The 15,702-nt window shown below is 51.2% G+C and overlaps 1 protein-coding gene across 3 annotated transcripts in view; it reads right to left on the reverse strand.

Annotated features, from left to right (window-relative positions):
* Window positions 1-1,480: 1,480 nt before the first annotated feature.
* SMOX (spermine oxidase) overlaps window positions 1,481-15,702 on the reverse strand; it is a 38,829-nt gene continuing 24,607 nt past the window's right edge. Inside the window, exons 2-8 of one of the 3 annotated variants that reach the window (XM_070419962.1) lie at window positions 12,890-13,123; window positions 10,403-10,629; window positions 6,206-6,379; window positions 5,286-6,045; window positions 4,306-4,466; window positions 2,397-2,486; window positions 1,481-1,956 (exon numbers count right to left, since the gene is read on the reverse strand). In XM_070419962.1, coding sequence (XP_070276063.1) covers window positions 1,819-1,956; window positions 2,397-2,486; window positions 4,306-4,466; window positions 5,286-6,045; window positions 6,206-6,379; window positions 10,403-10,629; window positions 12,890-13,097 — 1,758 coding nt within the window. In that variant the 5' untranslated portion in view covers window positions 13,098-13,123 and the 3' untranslated portion in view covers window positions 1,481-1,818. The remainder of the gene's footprint in view (window positions 1,957-2,396; window positions 2,487-4,305; window positions 4,467-5,285; window positions 6,046-6,205; window positions 6,380-10,402; window positions 10,630-12,889; window positions 13,124-15,702) is intronic. The other 2 variants (XM_070419964.1, XM_070419963.1) reach the window with 2 other exon arrangements.

Below are 15,702 nucleotides of genomic sequence, written 5' to 3' on the forward strand. Positions count from 1 at the left end.
AGACAGAGAAGGGTACAGTGGGGCCTTGACTTACGATTGTCCTGACTAACGAGTTTTTCGAGATACGAGCCATCTCTCGGCCGATTTTTTGCTTTGAGTTGCGAGCTAAAATTCAGGTTACGAGCCAGCTTCAGATACCCCACCGCTGGTTGGCACAGCGAACATCACAGTGACCGCCACAACATCAGCCCAGCATAGCAATCACGTGTCTCACTCGTTCACTTTTTGATTTGACATACGAGTAATTTGAGTTATGAGCTCCGTCACGGAACGAATTAAACTCGTAAGTCAAGGCCCCACTGTATATATCTCTACTGACATACCTAGAAATGGATATCTATGGGGAAATGTTTCAGTGTAGCCTTTTATAACTTTTGAGCTTTGAGAACCACATCAATAGCTCCTCTGTTCGAAATATTTTTAATGTCTATACTTATATATGTTTAAGTCGTGCATCAGGTGAATATAAATCCCTGACATAAATTCCATGAAGATCAACCCTGGCAGAGCAAGATGCCTGTTAGACACGTGCGTGCAGGTGAGTGTGCATGCAGGTGGGTGCAGGCGGGCATGCGCACAGGTGTGTCTACACATTGTACAGTCCCATCATAACCTGAGGTGATGGGGGAGAGGATGTAGAGTCATGTCAAGGGCAGTGCCCTAAACGTCCAAGAATAAGACCCAATCTAAGCTCATACAGAGTTAAACCAGGGGGCCCACTTGGCTTTTCACAACTTCCCCCACCACCCAACCCTTCAATTCTATAGGATTCAAACTCTATCAATAGAACTCTGGGGTAAAAATATGACTAAATGTTCTTTCAGGTTCAATGCATATGTGTGTAGAGGCAGCTGTGTATAGGTGGAAGGGTGTGAGATAGTGTATTTGTGTGTGGGGGGGGGAGGGCAAGTATGTAAGGGGTGTGTTTGTCTATGTGTGTGTTTTCACTCAGCAAAAAGAGCAGAAAAGACTACCCCCCAATAAGGGGTAGGCCCTTTGAACACAATAGGTGGGAAACACTGAGGGATATCTCGTGCCCCCAAAATGGCCAAACTGTCACCTTCCCAGAAGTCAACAGAGGCCACCTGAGGGCCTGACCCAGAGCCAGGTGATACTGATTAATAATTAACATAGCTGATCTTGGCACGGAGCCACAACAGGTGTCCTCTCCCACGGAACGCACCTTCATCCATGTGGCCATGTCATCCAGTTAAGCTCTGAGAAATCCAGTAAAGGGCCAGAGGCAGTTCCAGGCCTATCCTGAAGGAGCTGGGGTTGGGCAGTGAGGGGTCCTGATCCCCGAGGGGCCTCTCCAGGAGGAAGGCAAACCACCACAAAGGAGTGAGGGGATATCCCTTCCCGTCAAGGCAGGCACAGCCAGGCCACAGCTCCCCCACCATCCTCTCACTCAAAGGAAGTGCAATAAACCACACACACACACACACATACTAGTACATGTCTGAGAAAAAACAGGAGGAGCTGAGGAGCACAGGAAGGACAAGCCTCTTTTATTATCCCAAAATGCAAAGTATTGAAGGCACTTACAATAACAAGGTGGGAGGGGAGGGGTGGCATGGTAGGTCGGAGGTCAGAGCACAGAGGTAAATCAACAGGCCCCACCCTAGTCACCACCCAGCATGGAGAAAAAGAAAAGCTACAAAACCAGGTCTGAAGCCAGTCAGGGTGTCTAGCTCTACAAAAGGTACAAATCATTCTACAGAGGATTAGGAAATTAGGGGCACATGGCATCAAGAGGCAGGGCTGGCAGTCACGAGTTAGTGGTTCTTTAAGGAACACACTCAGCAGTAACAAGGGACCTCAGGTCCCCTGCTGGAAGAGGTCTCTGTACATCTCGATGAGACGAGCAGCTTCACGCTGTCCAGAGAGCAGAGCACCATGGGTGGTAGAGTAGTACTTGCGGTGGGTGGCCTCGCCGGAGAACAGCACCTGCATGGGCTGGGAGGGGGACAGGGAAATGAGGGTGGAGGAGTAAGAGAGGCCAAGAGTCTACCTATCTGCTCCAGAAATCCCCATCCATACTATAAGTCAGAGGTATGAGTAAGCAGGTATTGCTGCTTCCACAGGATGAGGAGTTGCCCACCCCACTTGGCCACCTTCCCCTGCTTCTGCCCCAAGCACCGGGCCTCAGTTCTGTCTGCTCTGAGGCTTTTAGAAATTCTGGCTCTGCAGTCTCAGAGGTTCACTGGACTGCTTTACCAGTGAACTCAGGGAAAGCAGTTTAACCTCCCTAAGTCTTGGTGTTCTCATCTGTAAAATGGGTTCCTACCACCGCTTCTGAGGGTTGTTTAAAGGATTAAATGAAATCATGTATCTAAAGCACTTAGAACCTGGAAGAACATAAGCACTCGATAAAGTTAGGTGGTAATTTAACAAACCTTTATGGAGCCCCTGTTAGGATCCAGGGACTGTTCTGGGCACTTGGAAGAGAAAAGGTGACCAGGCTGCTGCTCTGAGGAGCCTCCTTGCTGGTGGGGAAGCCAGACACGAAACCCAATTATTAACAGTGTTATATGTGGCGTGATGGGTGTCTGAGTGAGGCGCCGAGAGCCTAGAGGAGAGGCTCATGGTTGCGGGGCACACAAAGCTTCCCAGACGACAGGACCTTTGGACTGCTTCTTGGAAAACGCTGGGTAAATGAACAGGCAAAGGACGGCAGGGAGAAGGAAAGGGGGGCAAAAATGCAGCAAAGCAGACCGTGTTCAGGGGACAGGGGCAATTTTGGTAGAGCCAGGCCTCAACCTCGAGAAAGCAGGCTGTCCAGCCGGGCTCCAGGCAAAGCACAAGTGCTCACATCTGAAGCTTGAATGTGGACTTTCCCAGGGCTTCTCAAACGGAATGTGCAAAAGCACCAACTGGGGACTCCGGCGGAGTGAAGTTTTTAACTCAGCAGGTCTGGAGCGGACTGAGAGTCCGCATTTCTAACACATTCCCACGTGATGCTGGGGCTGCTGGCCCACAGACCACCCGCTTTGAGTAGCGAAGCTTTAACCCACCAACAAGGAGCACACAGAGCGGGTGAAACTGAAAGGGGGGACTCATATTATGGCAGAGGGCAAGCTGCCTACTCCCACACCCATTCTCCTTTCTCTTCAGTAACAAAGCCCTGATTTTTAACGGGGTCCACTGCCATCCAGAATAAAAATGATGTATCCTAGCCGCTCTTGCAGCTGGTATAGTCATGCGGCTAAGTTCTGGCCAATCAGCTTCGGTGTACTGTTGCTTAGAGACACTGATTCAGCCCCACGTGTCCCCCCCTGACCTTCCAACCTGAAATGCAGATGAGAGAAGCAGCCTCTGCAGCCCTCTTGGGCCACTAGGAGGCCTTGAAGATGAAGCAGGTTGCTAATGGTATGAGGTCCTGACACCTACTCTGGATTTCCTTTTGTGTGATGGAAGTAAACTTCTGTCTAGTTTAAGCCACAGCTATTTTTATTTGGTTTTGCTTCTTAGGAGGATGGCGGTAGCAGCAGTGAGGACCTTGTCCTTTCTCCCCGGAGCACAGCCAGGGCAGGCACCACGCACCTTGCTGGTTGGCTGACTCCACATTGGCGGATGGAGAGAGGCCAGTGGAAGCACCAATTCCACCAAAAAATCGTTTTAAATGTAATTCTGTTGGGGTTTTAGCATTTATTGTGTGTGCAGAGAGGGACTCAAGAATACTTTATGGGGACAGAAATATACATATAATTATTTCTCTCCTAGTTATTATCTTTCTCTATGTGTTATTTATTATAAAGTTGATATAATTTGGGGGAGGAGAAGTATTCTCAATTTTATATCCTAAAACATCTTGGCAGGTGGGGTGAAAACATACTGGGGAAAATTACTTTCATGGAATCAATGCTCTCCAATAGAGCTTCCCATGATGATAGGAATATTCCATAGCTACATAATCGAACATGGTAGCCACCAGCCACAAGTGGCTACTGAACCTGAAATGGAGGTAGTGCAACTGGGACCTAACATTTTAATTTATTAATTTAAATTTTAATTAATCCCATGAAATGTGACCAATGCCTACCATGTTGGACAGTACAGCATTAAATGGCCATTTTTATCATCTCAAGAAAGCGTTTAACACCTCAGTTTGATTCCATCTTTTCTTCCAGATGTTAAGTGCACAATTTCTTGTTTTCTCTTCCATTACAGGAGGTATTCCAACCCTGTCTCACCTGGTACCCCTCCGTGAATACACCTCCCCCTCCTCCGCCTGGACAAACACACATGCAGAATACGCACCAGCAGCCCTCCCAGGCCCCTCCCCACCCTGCCCCCCACACTCACCGCGGTCTTGGAGCTCTCGGTGTATGGCAGGGGCTTGGCCAGCTTCTCCACGTCAGTCCCAGTTGAGCCCACCTGCGTGTACGAATAGGAGCCTCGGAAGTAAGGGTTGCTGCCCCAGGCCGAGCGCAGGATTCGCCGAGGTTTGGGAATGTTGGGGTTCCCTGTAGGAGAGTCAGAAGAGCAGAGAGGAAGGAGGATAAGCAATGGCCACACAAAGACACCCTGAGTAGAGCACTCCCCGTCCACCTCTGGGGTTCCAGGAGGGCCGGGCTGCTGTGGAGAGGCTTGGGGGATGGAGGAGGGAGGCCGAGTTCAAGCTGCGTACCCCTTGCCTCCTCGTGACCCCGGCAAAACACCTCATCTCCCTGGGCCCTAATTTTCCTACCCGAGAAACATTCTAGATAATCCTGTTTCCTCCCAACTTCAGGGGTTCCTGTGGGGCTTTCCCAGGATAGTGGCTGAAAGATGTTCCACTAAAAGAATCCGACAGTAAAGCACAAATCCACCTCTTAGCAAGGCAATGGCTAGGATGCGGGCAATCTGAGGTTTTGCGGTGACATCCCAGTTTTTACCATCAACCCTTAGAGGAAACACAGAGCCTATGGTTTTGGGTGTCTCCGGCTCCAGGCAGGGGGGAGAGAGCCCACAATTTAGGAGCCCAAGGCTGAGACGTGGCGGCCGGTGGCAGCTCTCCCAGTGGCCGTGCCACCTCAGTTTCGCAATCTGTGGAGAGGCGAGCGACCACACGGTTCATGGGATTCAGAGGGTCTGGCCGGGGATGGTGGGTGGGTGGCTGGAGAGGTGGGTGACTGGAGAGGAGGGTGGCTGGAGACGTGGGTGGCTGGAGGGGCGGGTGGCTGGAGAGGTGGGTGGCTGGAGGGGCAGGTGGCTGGAGAGGTGGGTGGCTGGAGGGGCAGGTGGCTGGAGAGGCGGGTGGCTGGAGGGGCAGGTGGAAGCAGGCAGCGGGCGCAGGGCCGCACCTGTGAACTGCCGCAGCATCTCTGTGCAGATCTCGGCCACTGCCTCATCGTCGCACCTCTCCATGACGAGGGCCTCCTCCCCACAGATCCAGCCGCTCAGCACGTGGCCGTAGCGCTCGGGTGGGTAGAGGACGTCAAAGCCGCAGATCTTGCGGTACCAGAGCTCGGGCGGGTAGGTGAGGGTGCGGCTCTCCGCCTCGTCCTCCCACACAAACTGTAAGCTGTTGCACTCGGGGCCCCAGAAGGGCTCCTCGAACTCCAGGAAGATCTTGTCGGTGGTGCCGATGCCCAGGCGGTGGATGGCAGCCACCTTCTCGGCGGGCAGGCCCGGGCAGAAGAAGCTGGCGTGCTGCTTCTTGAGCACGCCCAGCGACACGGTCACGATCACATGGTCTGCCGGGATCACCTCGCAGTCCTCACACTCCACCAGCACCGGCCACAGCTCGTCCTCGTCCGGCCCGTGCCCCTGCAGCTCCCCGCCTCCCTGGCCGCCCTCGCCGGCATTGTGATTGTGGTCACCCTCACCGCGGGGCTCGATCTCGGGACCCCGGGGGCGGCCCGAGGCCTGGTCCCAGTGCACGCAGCGGACGGCCTTCCCCAGCTGGATGACGTGGGCCGGGATGCCCTCGGCCAGCAGCTCCACAACCCTCATGAAGCCGGAGGGGATGATGTGGTGGGCGCCGGGGATCTCCGTCCACTCCCCGAAGGCGCTCAGGGACACCTCGTCCATGCTGTGCGAGCTGCTCTCGCAGCTCTCCACCTGTGGGAAGAGCCAGAGAGAAGCCAGGTGACTCACAGGGCTGGGCAGGGGGCAGGGCTGGACCTCCGGGCAGCGTGCCCTCCTCGGACCCAGATTCCCGGGAATGGTCTTCCGGGCTCTGGCACCTATACTCAACTGAGCTCCCACCGGACAACGATACCTTCAGATACTGCTGGATCATGGCGAGCTTCAGGCGCTTGGTGGCCTCCGTGTCCTCAGGGTCATTCCTGATGCGGTTGCGCACCTCCTCCCGGGTGAACACCCCCACGCTGTTCTGACTCTCAGCATTGACTGGTTTACCATGCCGGAAGAACTCCTGGGTCAAGTTATAGACCTGCCGGAGAGACCCGAGGGGGCTGAGAACACACTCCCTCATCTCCCCTCCATCTCAGACCCAAGGGCCCCAACACTTCCCAGATGTCCCCAGAGAGGCCACGCCCACGGCCCCTCTCCCTTGGTGCCTCAAGGTGGTGCTCCCCACTGCACTGAGACTCAACAGGGTCCTGGTTCAGGGATGGCAAGCTCCCTCCCGTGGGCAGCCAGCCTCGTCCAGACGCTGCCCTCTAAAGCCACCCGGGCCTGTGAGGGAGCTGGGTGGGCCCTGGAGGCTCCGTTGCTGGGCCCCTGCTTAGAAAAGGGAAATGTCTGGTGCCTGTACAGTTTGTGGGAAAGGACCCACCCCTCGTGGGTTCTACGTGGCCAAGCCGACAACCCACTTTAGAACCTAGATCTGCACACTTTTCCCTTTTCCAGGAACCAAATGCACAAACCGCTTCCCTGCCACCTCTGCCCAAGCCTGCCTACTTCGCTCTCTCCCAGGAGGGCAGTCTGGGGCGGTGGCCTGGCCAGTGTTTTGAGGGAGAGAGAGCAGAAGGGGCCCTGAGGTCTGATCTCCCAGGAGACGCTGCCTGGCTCTGCTCAGATCCACACAAGGTGCTCCCTTTACGGTGGGACTCAGACTCAGGTAAGGAAGATGCCATGCTGGGGCAGGGTATGTGGAGGGCAGGGAGGCCCCAGTGCGCCAAGGAATGGGAATGCACTTCACGGGCACATTTTGTCAAGAACTTCAACCCACATCTCATCAACAGAAAGACACTAACAACCCCTGGCCTACTGCCTTCCTGCCTTTGTGGGATATCACCCCCATCAAACACTGGGCAGGTCTCCCTGAGAAAAGGAAGCCAGTCCTGGATCAGGCATGGGATTCCCCAAAAGGCAAGGCTTAAGCTCCAACATTCATCAGCAAACGTTCACTGGGCTCTTTGCCAGACACAGGTTGTAAAAGTGAACTAGACAGAGTCCTAAACCCCTGCCCTAAATTTGGGAGACATCATAAAATGTGCTGTGACAGGAAAGAGCCCAGGATTTGTGAGATCAACCCAGATAACCGTGGACAGTTAGGATAGAGTCAGGTTGGCAGTGGGAGGGAGAGGAAAGGTATTTCGGACAAAAGGAACAGCATATTCAAAGATGAAAGAGGAAGAAGGGGAGAGAGAACGTGAGATGCCTTGTGCTGAAAGTGGTTCGATGTTGCTGAAGTGAACAGCACGGGAAGGGATAACTTTGGAAAGGCAGGCAGGAGCCCAGCATGAAGGACTAAGGGGCTTGTCAAGGACTCTGGACTTTATCCAAGGCCCTGGCATCATTGAAGCGTTGTGAGCATAGCCACACACCCACTCTCCCTCCCGGAACACTGGAAATGCAGGCTCCCTGGCCAAACATCTGGGGCTGGTGCCCATTAACGGTGTGCTTCCCTTCCTAAAGTGTTCGAATTTGGTCAAGCACACACATTCATGGGAATGATCTGCCCTTTAACCCAGCCCTGGCACAGACTTTTGGGCTGCAGGGTGGAGGAAGGAAGATGGCATTGCCCATTCCCAACCATATATCTCCACAGGAGATATAAACATGAGTTAAACGTCTCTGAAGTATAAAATATAAAGAAGTAAATGAGTGAAATTGTTTATATTTCCTCCCTTCAGTCACAAGATGCTGGGTGTTTGGCCTTAACTAGAGTTCTCAGCAAATTCCTCACCCAGCACTACTGCCAAGGAGTCAGGCTTTCAACTTGCCTCCTCCTCCATGGGTTTTTCCTTGGGTGATAACCAACATGGTACCCAGTCCTTACCTTATGTTGACTAGAGGCCAAAATGCCAGCTGAGTAACAAATTCAGTCCATCTACGTGACTCTTCACCAGTGAGGACAGCCTTAACTGAATATGGGTTTTTCATATGGGTACAGTCTCCTGACCTGGGTCAAATGACACCTTTCTAATGTCACCCAAGGGAAATGAGACAAGCCTATAACAGCTAATACTCACCCCAATTCTCATTAAGCACTTTTCAACAGGATCTCATTTAGTCATCGTGACATTATAAAGTAGGTATAACTATGTCCCTTTTACAGATGAGGAAAGCAAGGCTCAGAGAGGCTCAATAACTTGCCCGAGATTACACAGCTAATAAAGGGTCGAACTGGTATTTGAATCAAGGCAGTCTCCCTCCAGAGAGTGAGCGCTATGCTACTGCAACTCATTTATTTGTTAACAAATATAATGCATTCAAATGAGAAGCCCTTCAAAGTCATCACCTTTGGAGGGAGGCTGCCTATCTGTTAGGAAACCACCCTCAGGCAGGGCTTCATGTGCTTAGAGTGCACCAGCACTGTTAACAGCCTCCAGCACTGGTTAACAGCCACACGGGGAACTCTATCTCTGGACCTCATGGTTAACACCCTTTCCTTCTCACATAAAGCATCACCCCCAGACCAATAACCCACCTTATCCATCTTACTTTCTACAACTTACACTCTTGATTTTCAAATATCAAGCCCACAGCAGAAGTTGATGATGATCTATTTTTAAGGGTTTAAAAGAGCAAGTCAGTCATGGACCCTGAGGGTCATTCTCAAAAGGCATCCATGCTTGAAATACTCACAATCAGAGCATGACTGATTCCCAGTAGACCAGGAAGTTCCATTTTGAAGAATACTAGTTCTTATCTACTCATCAACAATTCAGTCTCTTTGTACATGAGTGAAAACACATAATACCATGGGATTGCACACAACATACCTTGTGGGTGCACACACACTGAGCCAGCCTCCCTGAGCAGGAACTACCTCAAAACAAAGGTCATATCTCCTTTCCCATGCCCATAGAAAATGTACAATAGGTGTTTGTTGGCCAATTTGTGGGCCTAGAGTGAAGGGCTGTTATATTATAAACAACAAGGTATCAGAAAACAGGGACTACGTCAGTGATGGCGAACCTTTTGAGCTCGGCGTGTCAGCATTTTGAAAAACCCTAACTTAACTCTGGTGCCGTGTCACATATAGAAATTTTTTGATATTTGCAACCATAGTAAAAAAAAAAAGATTTATATTTTTGATATTTATTTTATATATTTAAATGCCATTTAACAAAGAAAAATCAACCAAAAAAATGAGTTCGTGTGTCATAGGTTCGCCATCACGGGCCTACATGTTACCTTGCTTGTCCAGTGCAGTTCACAGCACCACTGAAAGATACTAAAAATATTGACATATTTTTAAAAACCTGATAAGACAAGGATGTGTGCCACTTCTATCCAACACTATACTGGAGATACTGGCCAGTGGAAGAAAAATAAATAGTCTTAGGCTGTGCTGTTCAATACAGTAGCCACTAGACACTTGTAGCAATTTAAAATTAAATAATTAAATATTTACTTACTCAGTTTTACTACTACATTGCAAGAGCTCAAGAGCCACATGTGGCTAGTGACTACAATACTGGATAGTACAGGTATAAAACATCTCCATTATTGTAGAAAATTCTATTAGACAATGCGGGTCTGAGGATTAGAAAGGAAAAAATAAAATTCTCATCTATTTTTGTATAGAATTATATACATAAAATTCCAAAACATTATTAGAATATAAATTAACATAACATATCAACAAATACAGTATTAGAATTAAAATAATAATTTACCAAGGTAGTTGAAATCAATACATAAAATCAGTTATAGTTCTATATTCCAGGAACAACTAGAAAATAAAATTGTTTTTAAATTACCATTTACAAGAGTACCCAAAAGCAATAACAACAATCACTGCCTAAGTACCTAGTAATAAATCTAATAAAAGATGTTTAAGGCCTTTCTGGAGAAATATTTAACCATGTGTACCAACAATCTCTTAACTAGTAATTCTCCACTCACCATCTTCATTCTATCCACAAATTGTCCTGATATTCCAAATGCAGGGCCCAGAGAGTGTGCAAGGACATGACCAGGACCTTAAAGGACTTCCTGCACACTGCCAGGGGGTTCCCTGCCCCCTGCTCTATGCCTAGCTGGCCTGTTAACACCTCACCTCGTTGTATAAATCGCTGAATTCCTCAACCACGTCCTTGGGGATCCGGCGGCCGTGGTTGGTAAGGTAGCAGGCCACGCCATTCTTGGAGTAGAGGCTGATGCGGCCCACGCTGCGCTCCCCATCAGTTGTCTCTTCCAGAAGGCCATTGGCTTCTGCTAGATGATAGATGGGATTCCCCTGGGAGCCATGGATCCAGGTGGCTCCCAGCTCAAAGGTCGAGTGTCCTGATGGTGACAACAATGAGACCTTAGAGGGGTAGGGGTTTCTGCAGAGAGGGCTAGAACACTGCCTCACCCTCCTTCCTCCAGGAGAATCATTCCACCCCCACAAAAGGCAAGATGGGGGTTAGGGTCCCCCTCTGGCAACCAACCAAAGTGTGCAGTGAAACTGTATGTGGCACAAAATGGATTCCACTTTATAGCTGAGATAACTTCTCCCTGAATGACTCAGGGATTTGCCCACACTGGACTAATCAGAAGTGGGTAGACCAGAGGACACCAAAAGCCAAAACCCAGTGCCCTGCTTCTAGTGGGTTCCTGGTGGGTCCTGGGAGCATTTTTTACTAATCAATCTTTAGAGCCTCAGGTTTGAGGCTCCCTAAGAATCTTGCCTCGTATTAGCTCCCAATAGGGACAGAATGGGGCCAGCATCCTGGAGACCCTACTAAACCTGGGGACCCTCCCCGGGGCAGAGCAGGGAGCGCCAAGTCACACAGCCACTGGGAGGTGATGTCTAGGAATATGGTACCCTTCCTGGCTCCAGACACTCAGCAAAAACAGGAACAAGGGGAGTAGCTTGAGGTCAGCTGCAAGGTCAGTGCCACAGCCCTATCCACGAGGCTCTGCCAGGAGGTGGGGCAGCCCAAAGCAGGTCCCAGTCTGAGGATATTTCCTCTCCTCTCCCACATGCTTCTCCGCCTGTGTCATCCTTGCTACACCACTGCATCCAAAGAGTACCAGTTACTATCTCCAGGTCTACACACAGTGTCCCTGGGGCCTCTCGTCCTTGACCCCTGCTCTTATCACTGAGATTCACAGCTACAGTCTCACACTGCAGCTAGCCCAACTGCAGCCTGGGCTTTCAGCCCTGGGTGTCAGCACACACAACCCATGCACATATGCCCTTGCCTGGACACGCTCTCCCCTCTCCTGGCAGGTCTGCCGTGGTGTTCCTCACATATATCATTCCACAAGTATCACCTCATCCTTCTCACTACTATCCAACTTCCCCCAACACTTGAGACCCACCCAACCTCCCTCTCCCAGGGAAGGCTTCCTGCACGATTGTGCATCCTCTCAGGCTCCTGCAGCCCCATCTCTCCCTCCTCACTACCTGTACCATCATTTCACTGCACAGCATGTCTGGGCTGTCAGCTACCACTGAGACTGGGCTGTTTGCCCTGCCTTCTTCTGCTTCCATCTCAGAATGTCTTATCAAGACTCAAGAACCACAAATGCAGCAGCCCCCACTCTAAGACTCCAGGCCAGCCAATCAGGTGTTAAGCAAAGAGTCCCCCCCTTCCCTGCTGGCTGTCCCCACATTTACAAGTGCCTTGGATGCACTTTCATCCTTACTGCTAACATACTCTCCTGTGTGTGCCAGGGGACAACAGATGCAACTTCATGTACGCTACCCAGTAAATGCTATAGGGGAGGAGTCCTAATGTGGCCAAAGCCTCCGAAAGAAGAAAGTGCCCAGGTGTCCTCAACCTCTGCTTATTCTAAGCCTGACCACCTACTTCTCCTGCCCCATCCATCAAAAGTGGACACACAGAATCTTCTTGGCCTTGCAACCCGTGAGGGAACAGCCACAGACACAAAATCCTATGGTCAATACAGCCCACAGTGCATGGCCCCTACCTGCTCAATCTCCCAATGGCCAGACCCCCTGGCTGGGAAGCCCTGGCCTCCAGCGGCATTTCAGGCAAGTCCCCATCTGCTAGAATCCCTGGCGTAATCTGCCCACCCCTGTGGTAAGTCTCTTACCCGGCTGCTTTCTCCAGAGTCTTCATTACTCTGCAACCTGGACAGACCCTTTCCCCAGAGACCTGCCATAATCCACAAGGAGGCCCAAAATCCCCTTACACATCCACTGCCCTCAATTTCTATTGTCCCAGCTAACTCTCGGTCATGATACACTAATTCACACTCAAAAGTTAATGACTAATAGAAGCTCACAGAATTCCCCTTTTTGTGAACTAGAAACTGGTCCATCCACTGCTAAGAGAACTTGGTTCTGGATATCCCCTCCCTCCTAAACACTGAACCCTAGGTCATATTCCAAAAACGGAGGCCAGAACCCTGTCCTGCCTACCTCAGAGGGCTACTGAGAGGACAAAGGAAGCTTCTGGAAAACATCCAGGCAGCATGCATGGTGGAATAACTACCCCAGAGAAGCTGCTAAAGTAATGAGATTTCAGGCAAGGCCAAGGCATAGGGGATAAGAAGTGGCATTGGGAGGTAGCTGGGCTGAGGTGGCACTCACCGAGTTTCACGCTCTCCACACGGCCTCCGATGCGGCTAGAAGCCTCAAGCACAGTGACATCCGTGAAGCCCTGTTCCAGAAGTGCTTTGGCTGCAGCCAGGCCAGCCAAACCGGCACCGATCACTACCACGCGAGGCTGTCCCCTTCTCCGTAGGCCACGACTGAGAGGGTCATCCGCACTGTCGCCACTGGATTCACAACTTTGCATACCGTCCGCACTCGCCTCCTAGGAACCTGCAGGGAACAGGAATGCCGCAGCTCACCTACTATACCTTCACTTCCCACCTGCCCCAAGGGGCATTCACGGGCTCTGCTCTCAAGGAGAGACCTCGAGTCCACCCTGTCCTCCTCAAGGACCTGGAAATAAAAGCCATCTCCAATGGATGTGGGGAGGGAAGAAGAGAAACACAGAGGGAGAGTAGGAGGAAGGGATGCACTGTGGGCCCTCACCGGCAAGCAGGAGAGCTGGGGGCCCACCTGGAGCCCCTGAAAGCCATCAATCCCATTCAAAACCTGTTAGGCACTACCTCTTGCCCAAGGCTGAGAAACAAGAGCCAGCCAGGGAGAGAATGACCAAGAAGGTCAAAGTCAAGAGAAACTGCCTGGCATTGGACCAGCTGGGCCAGCACAGCCGCTGTGGTTCAGCCCCCACCAAACTGAGGATGCTCACACTGACCCCAGGATGCTTGCATGGACTTCAGGATGCTCACACCAACCCCAGATACTCTCCCTCTTCTCTCCCTCCCTTGCCTAGTTCTTCCCTCACACTCTCTCTTTCTTGCCCCTTCTCTTCTCCTCTGGATTTCTGTTGCTCTCTCACAGCCTCAGTGAGGTGGCAATTTGGTGGGCAGGACCTAGTCCCGCCCTCCCCCCCAAAATGCCACGAGGCCAGTATTGGATGAGCCTCTGCTATTCCGGGTAGACCTCTGGTTGTTTTCCCCAGCCACCCAGCCCCTCAGTCACCACAAAGCAGTAAGGAGCCCAGGAAACAGTGAACCGTGAGGACCGTGGCACCAGAGGCCAGACATCAAATTGACAGTTACACTGAGCCAGCTTGCTCAGAGACGCCAGGCCAGGCAGCTGATGGCTAGGAGGCGAAGGGGTCCCTGAATCTGGCCCAAGGGCTGGGAGAGGCTACCTCTCTATTCCCAGAGTGACCACAAAGGTCTAAAGGTGTCCACGGGTTCCTTCCCTGGCCCAAGCAACTTAGATTCCAGTTGCCTTTGCTGAGGTTTCAATGGCAGGAGTTGCAGACTCCAATAGTATCCAGGACCTACCAACAGGGAGCAAACATGGGTGGAAGGTGGTTGCTGGGCAGTGGACAGGGGCATCTAAAAAGCTGTCACCTGTACCTAACACGGCATATTCCACCAAATAGATATGCTCAAGAATGTTCATAGCAGCTTTATTCATAATAGTCAAGGCCCAGAAGCAACCCAAAGGTCCAGCCACAGGAGAATGAGTAAATATATCGTGCTATGTACCGCATAGCCACGCAAGGAAATAGTTCTCAGCAATAATCTCAACAACATTGCATTGAGCAAAAGAAGCCGGAGATAAAAGAGTTCATACTGTATGACTCCATTCATGTAAAGTTCACAGCGAGGTCAAATCAATCTGTGATGACAGAGGCGAGATGGGAACTGAACAGGGCCAGGAGGGAAGTCTCTGGAGTGGAAGAATATGTACCTTGGTGTGGATGGTGGTTACTATCCTATATAATAAAACCCTAATATGCAAATTGACCAAACGGTGGAACGACTGGTCGCTATGACATGCACTGACCACCAGGGGACAGACGCTCAACGCATCTGCCACCCAAGAAGGAGGTGACCAGCAGCGGCAATGGGGGGGGGGGGGGGGGGGGGCAAGGCCGGCCAGTGGGCAGCGCCAGGCCACCAGCCAAGGTGGGTGCCAGTGGGCCCCCCCGATTGCCCTGCCCCCAGGTCACCTCACAGAGGGAGGCGATGTGGCAGTGGGGGGCGGGGCCGGCCAGTGGGCAGCACCAGGCTGCCAGCCAAGGTAGGTGCCAGCAGGGCCCCCCCACCATCACCCTGCCCACTGGTTGCCCCACAGATGGCCCTGATTGCCAGCCAGGCCTAAGAACCCTACCCTATATATTGGGAATAGTCTCTTAGATTTAAAATTTAAAACCTGGCAAGGCTACTCTAACACTGAAAAAACAGGCTGATGCAGCGATGCCATGCATGGACTCTGGCTTGCACATTTTGTGGTCAGCCCTGATTCTGACCCTTATAACTATGTGACAAAGCCAATTACTTAACTTCTCTCTGCTTCAGTTTTTCCACCCATAAGATGGGGAAAATGGTACCACTGCCTCAGAAGGATCATGCTATAAACTACTTTTTATAATCAGGGCAAAAAAATGTAGCTGCCCATACAACAGCAAGATGCCTTTCATCTGTATGAAAAGTATGGTCACTGGTGCATGCAGCATCCTGGATTGTGAGAGGGATGTCCGACTGCCAGTTTAGGCCCAACATCCCCCAAGGAGTTCCGGATTGCAAGAGGACACAAGCTGGGCTGAGGGTCCCATTTCCCGCCCCCCCCACCCCCATGCATGAATTTTGTGCACTGGGCCTCTAGTGTACATATAAGAATCCACAGAGTTGGATATTTAGAATTTGTGCCATTCAATATATGTGTGTGCATACCTCAGTAACCATTCAGATATCCATTCCTGGCTTCCTATAAAAAAAATAATACCAGCACACTGACTTCCTTCTCCACATATCTCAAGGTATAGCAAAGAGTCTTTTTCTCAATATACTCAGGCTAAGAAACTGCTCCTC

The sequence above is a fragment of the Myotis yumanensis genome, unplaced genomic scaffold (genome assembly GCF_028538775.1).
Source record: "Myotis yumanensis isolate MYYU_CA2020_CCGP unplaced genomic scaffold, mMyoYum1.0.hap1 SCAF_7, whole genome shotgun sequence".
Taxonomy (NCBI): Eukaryota; Metazoa; Chordata; class Mammalia; order Chiroptera; family Vespertilionidae; genus Myotis; species Myotis yumanensis.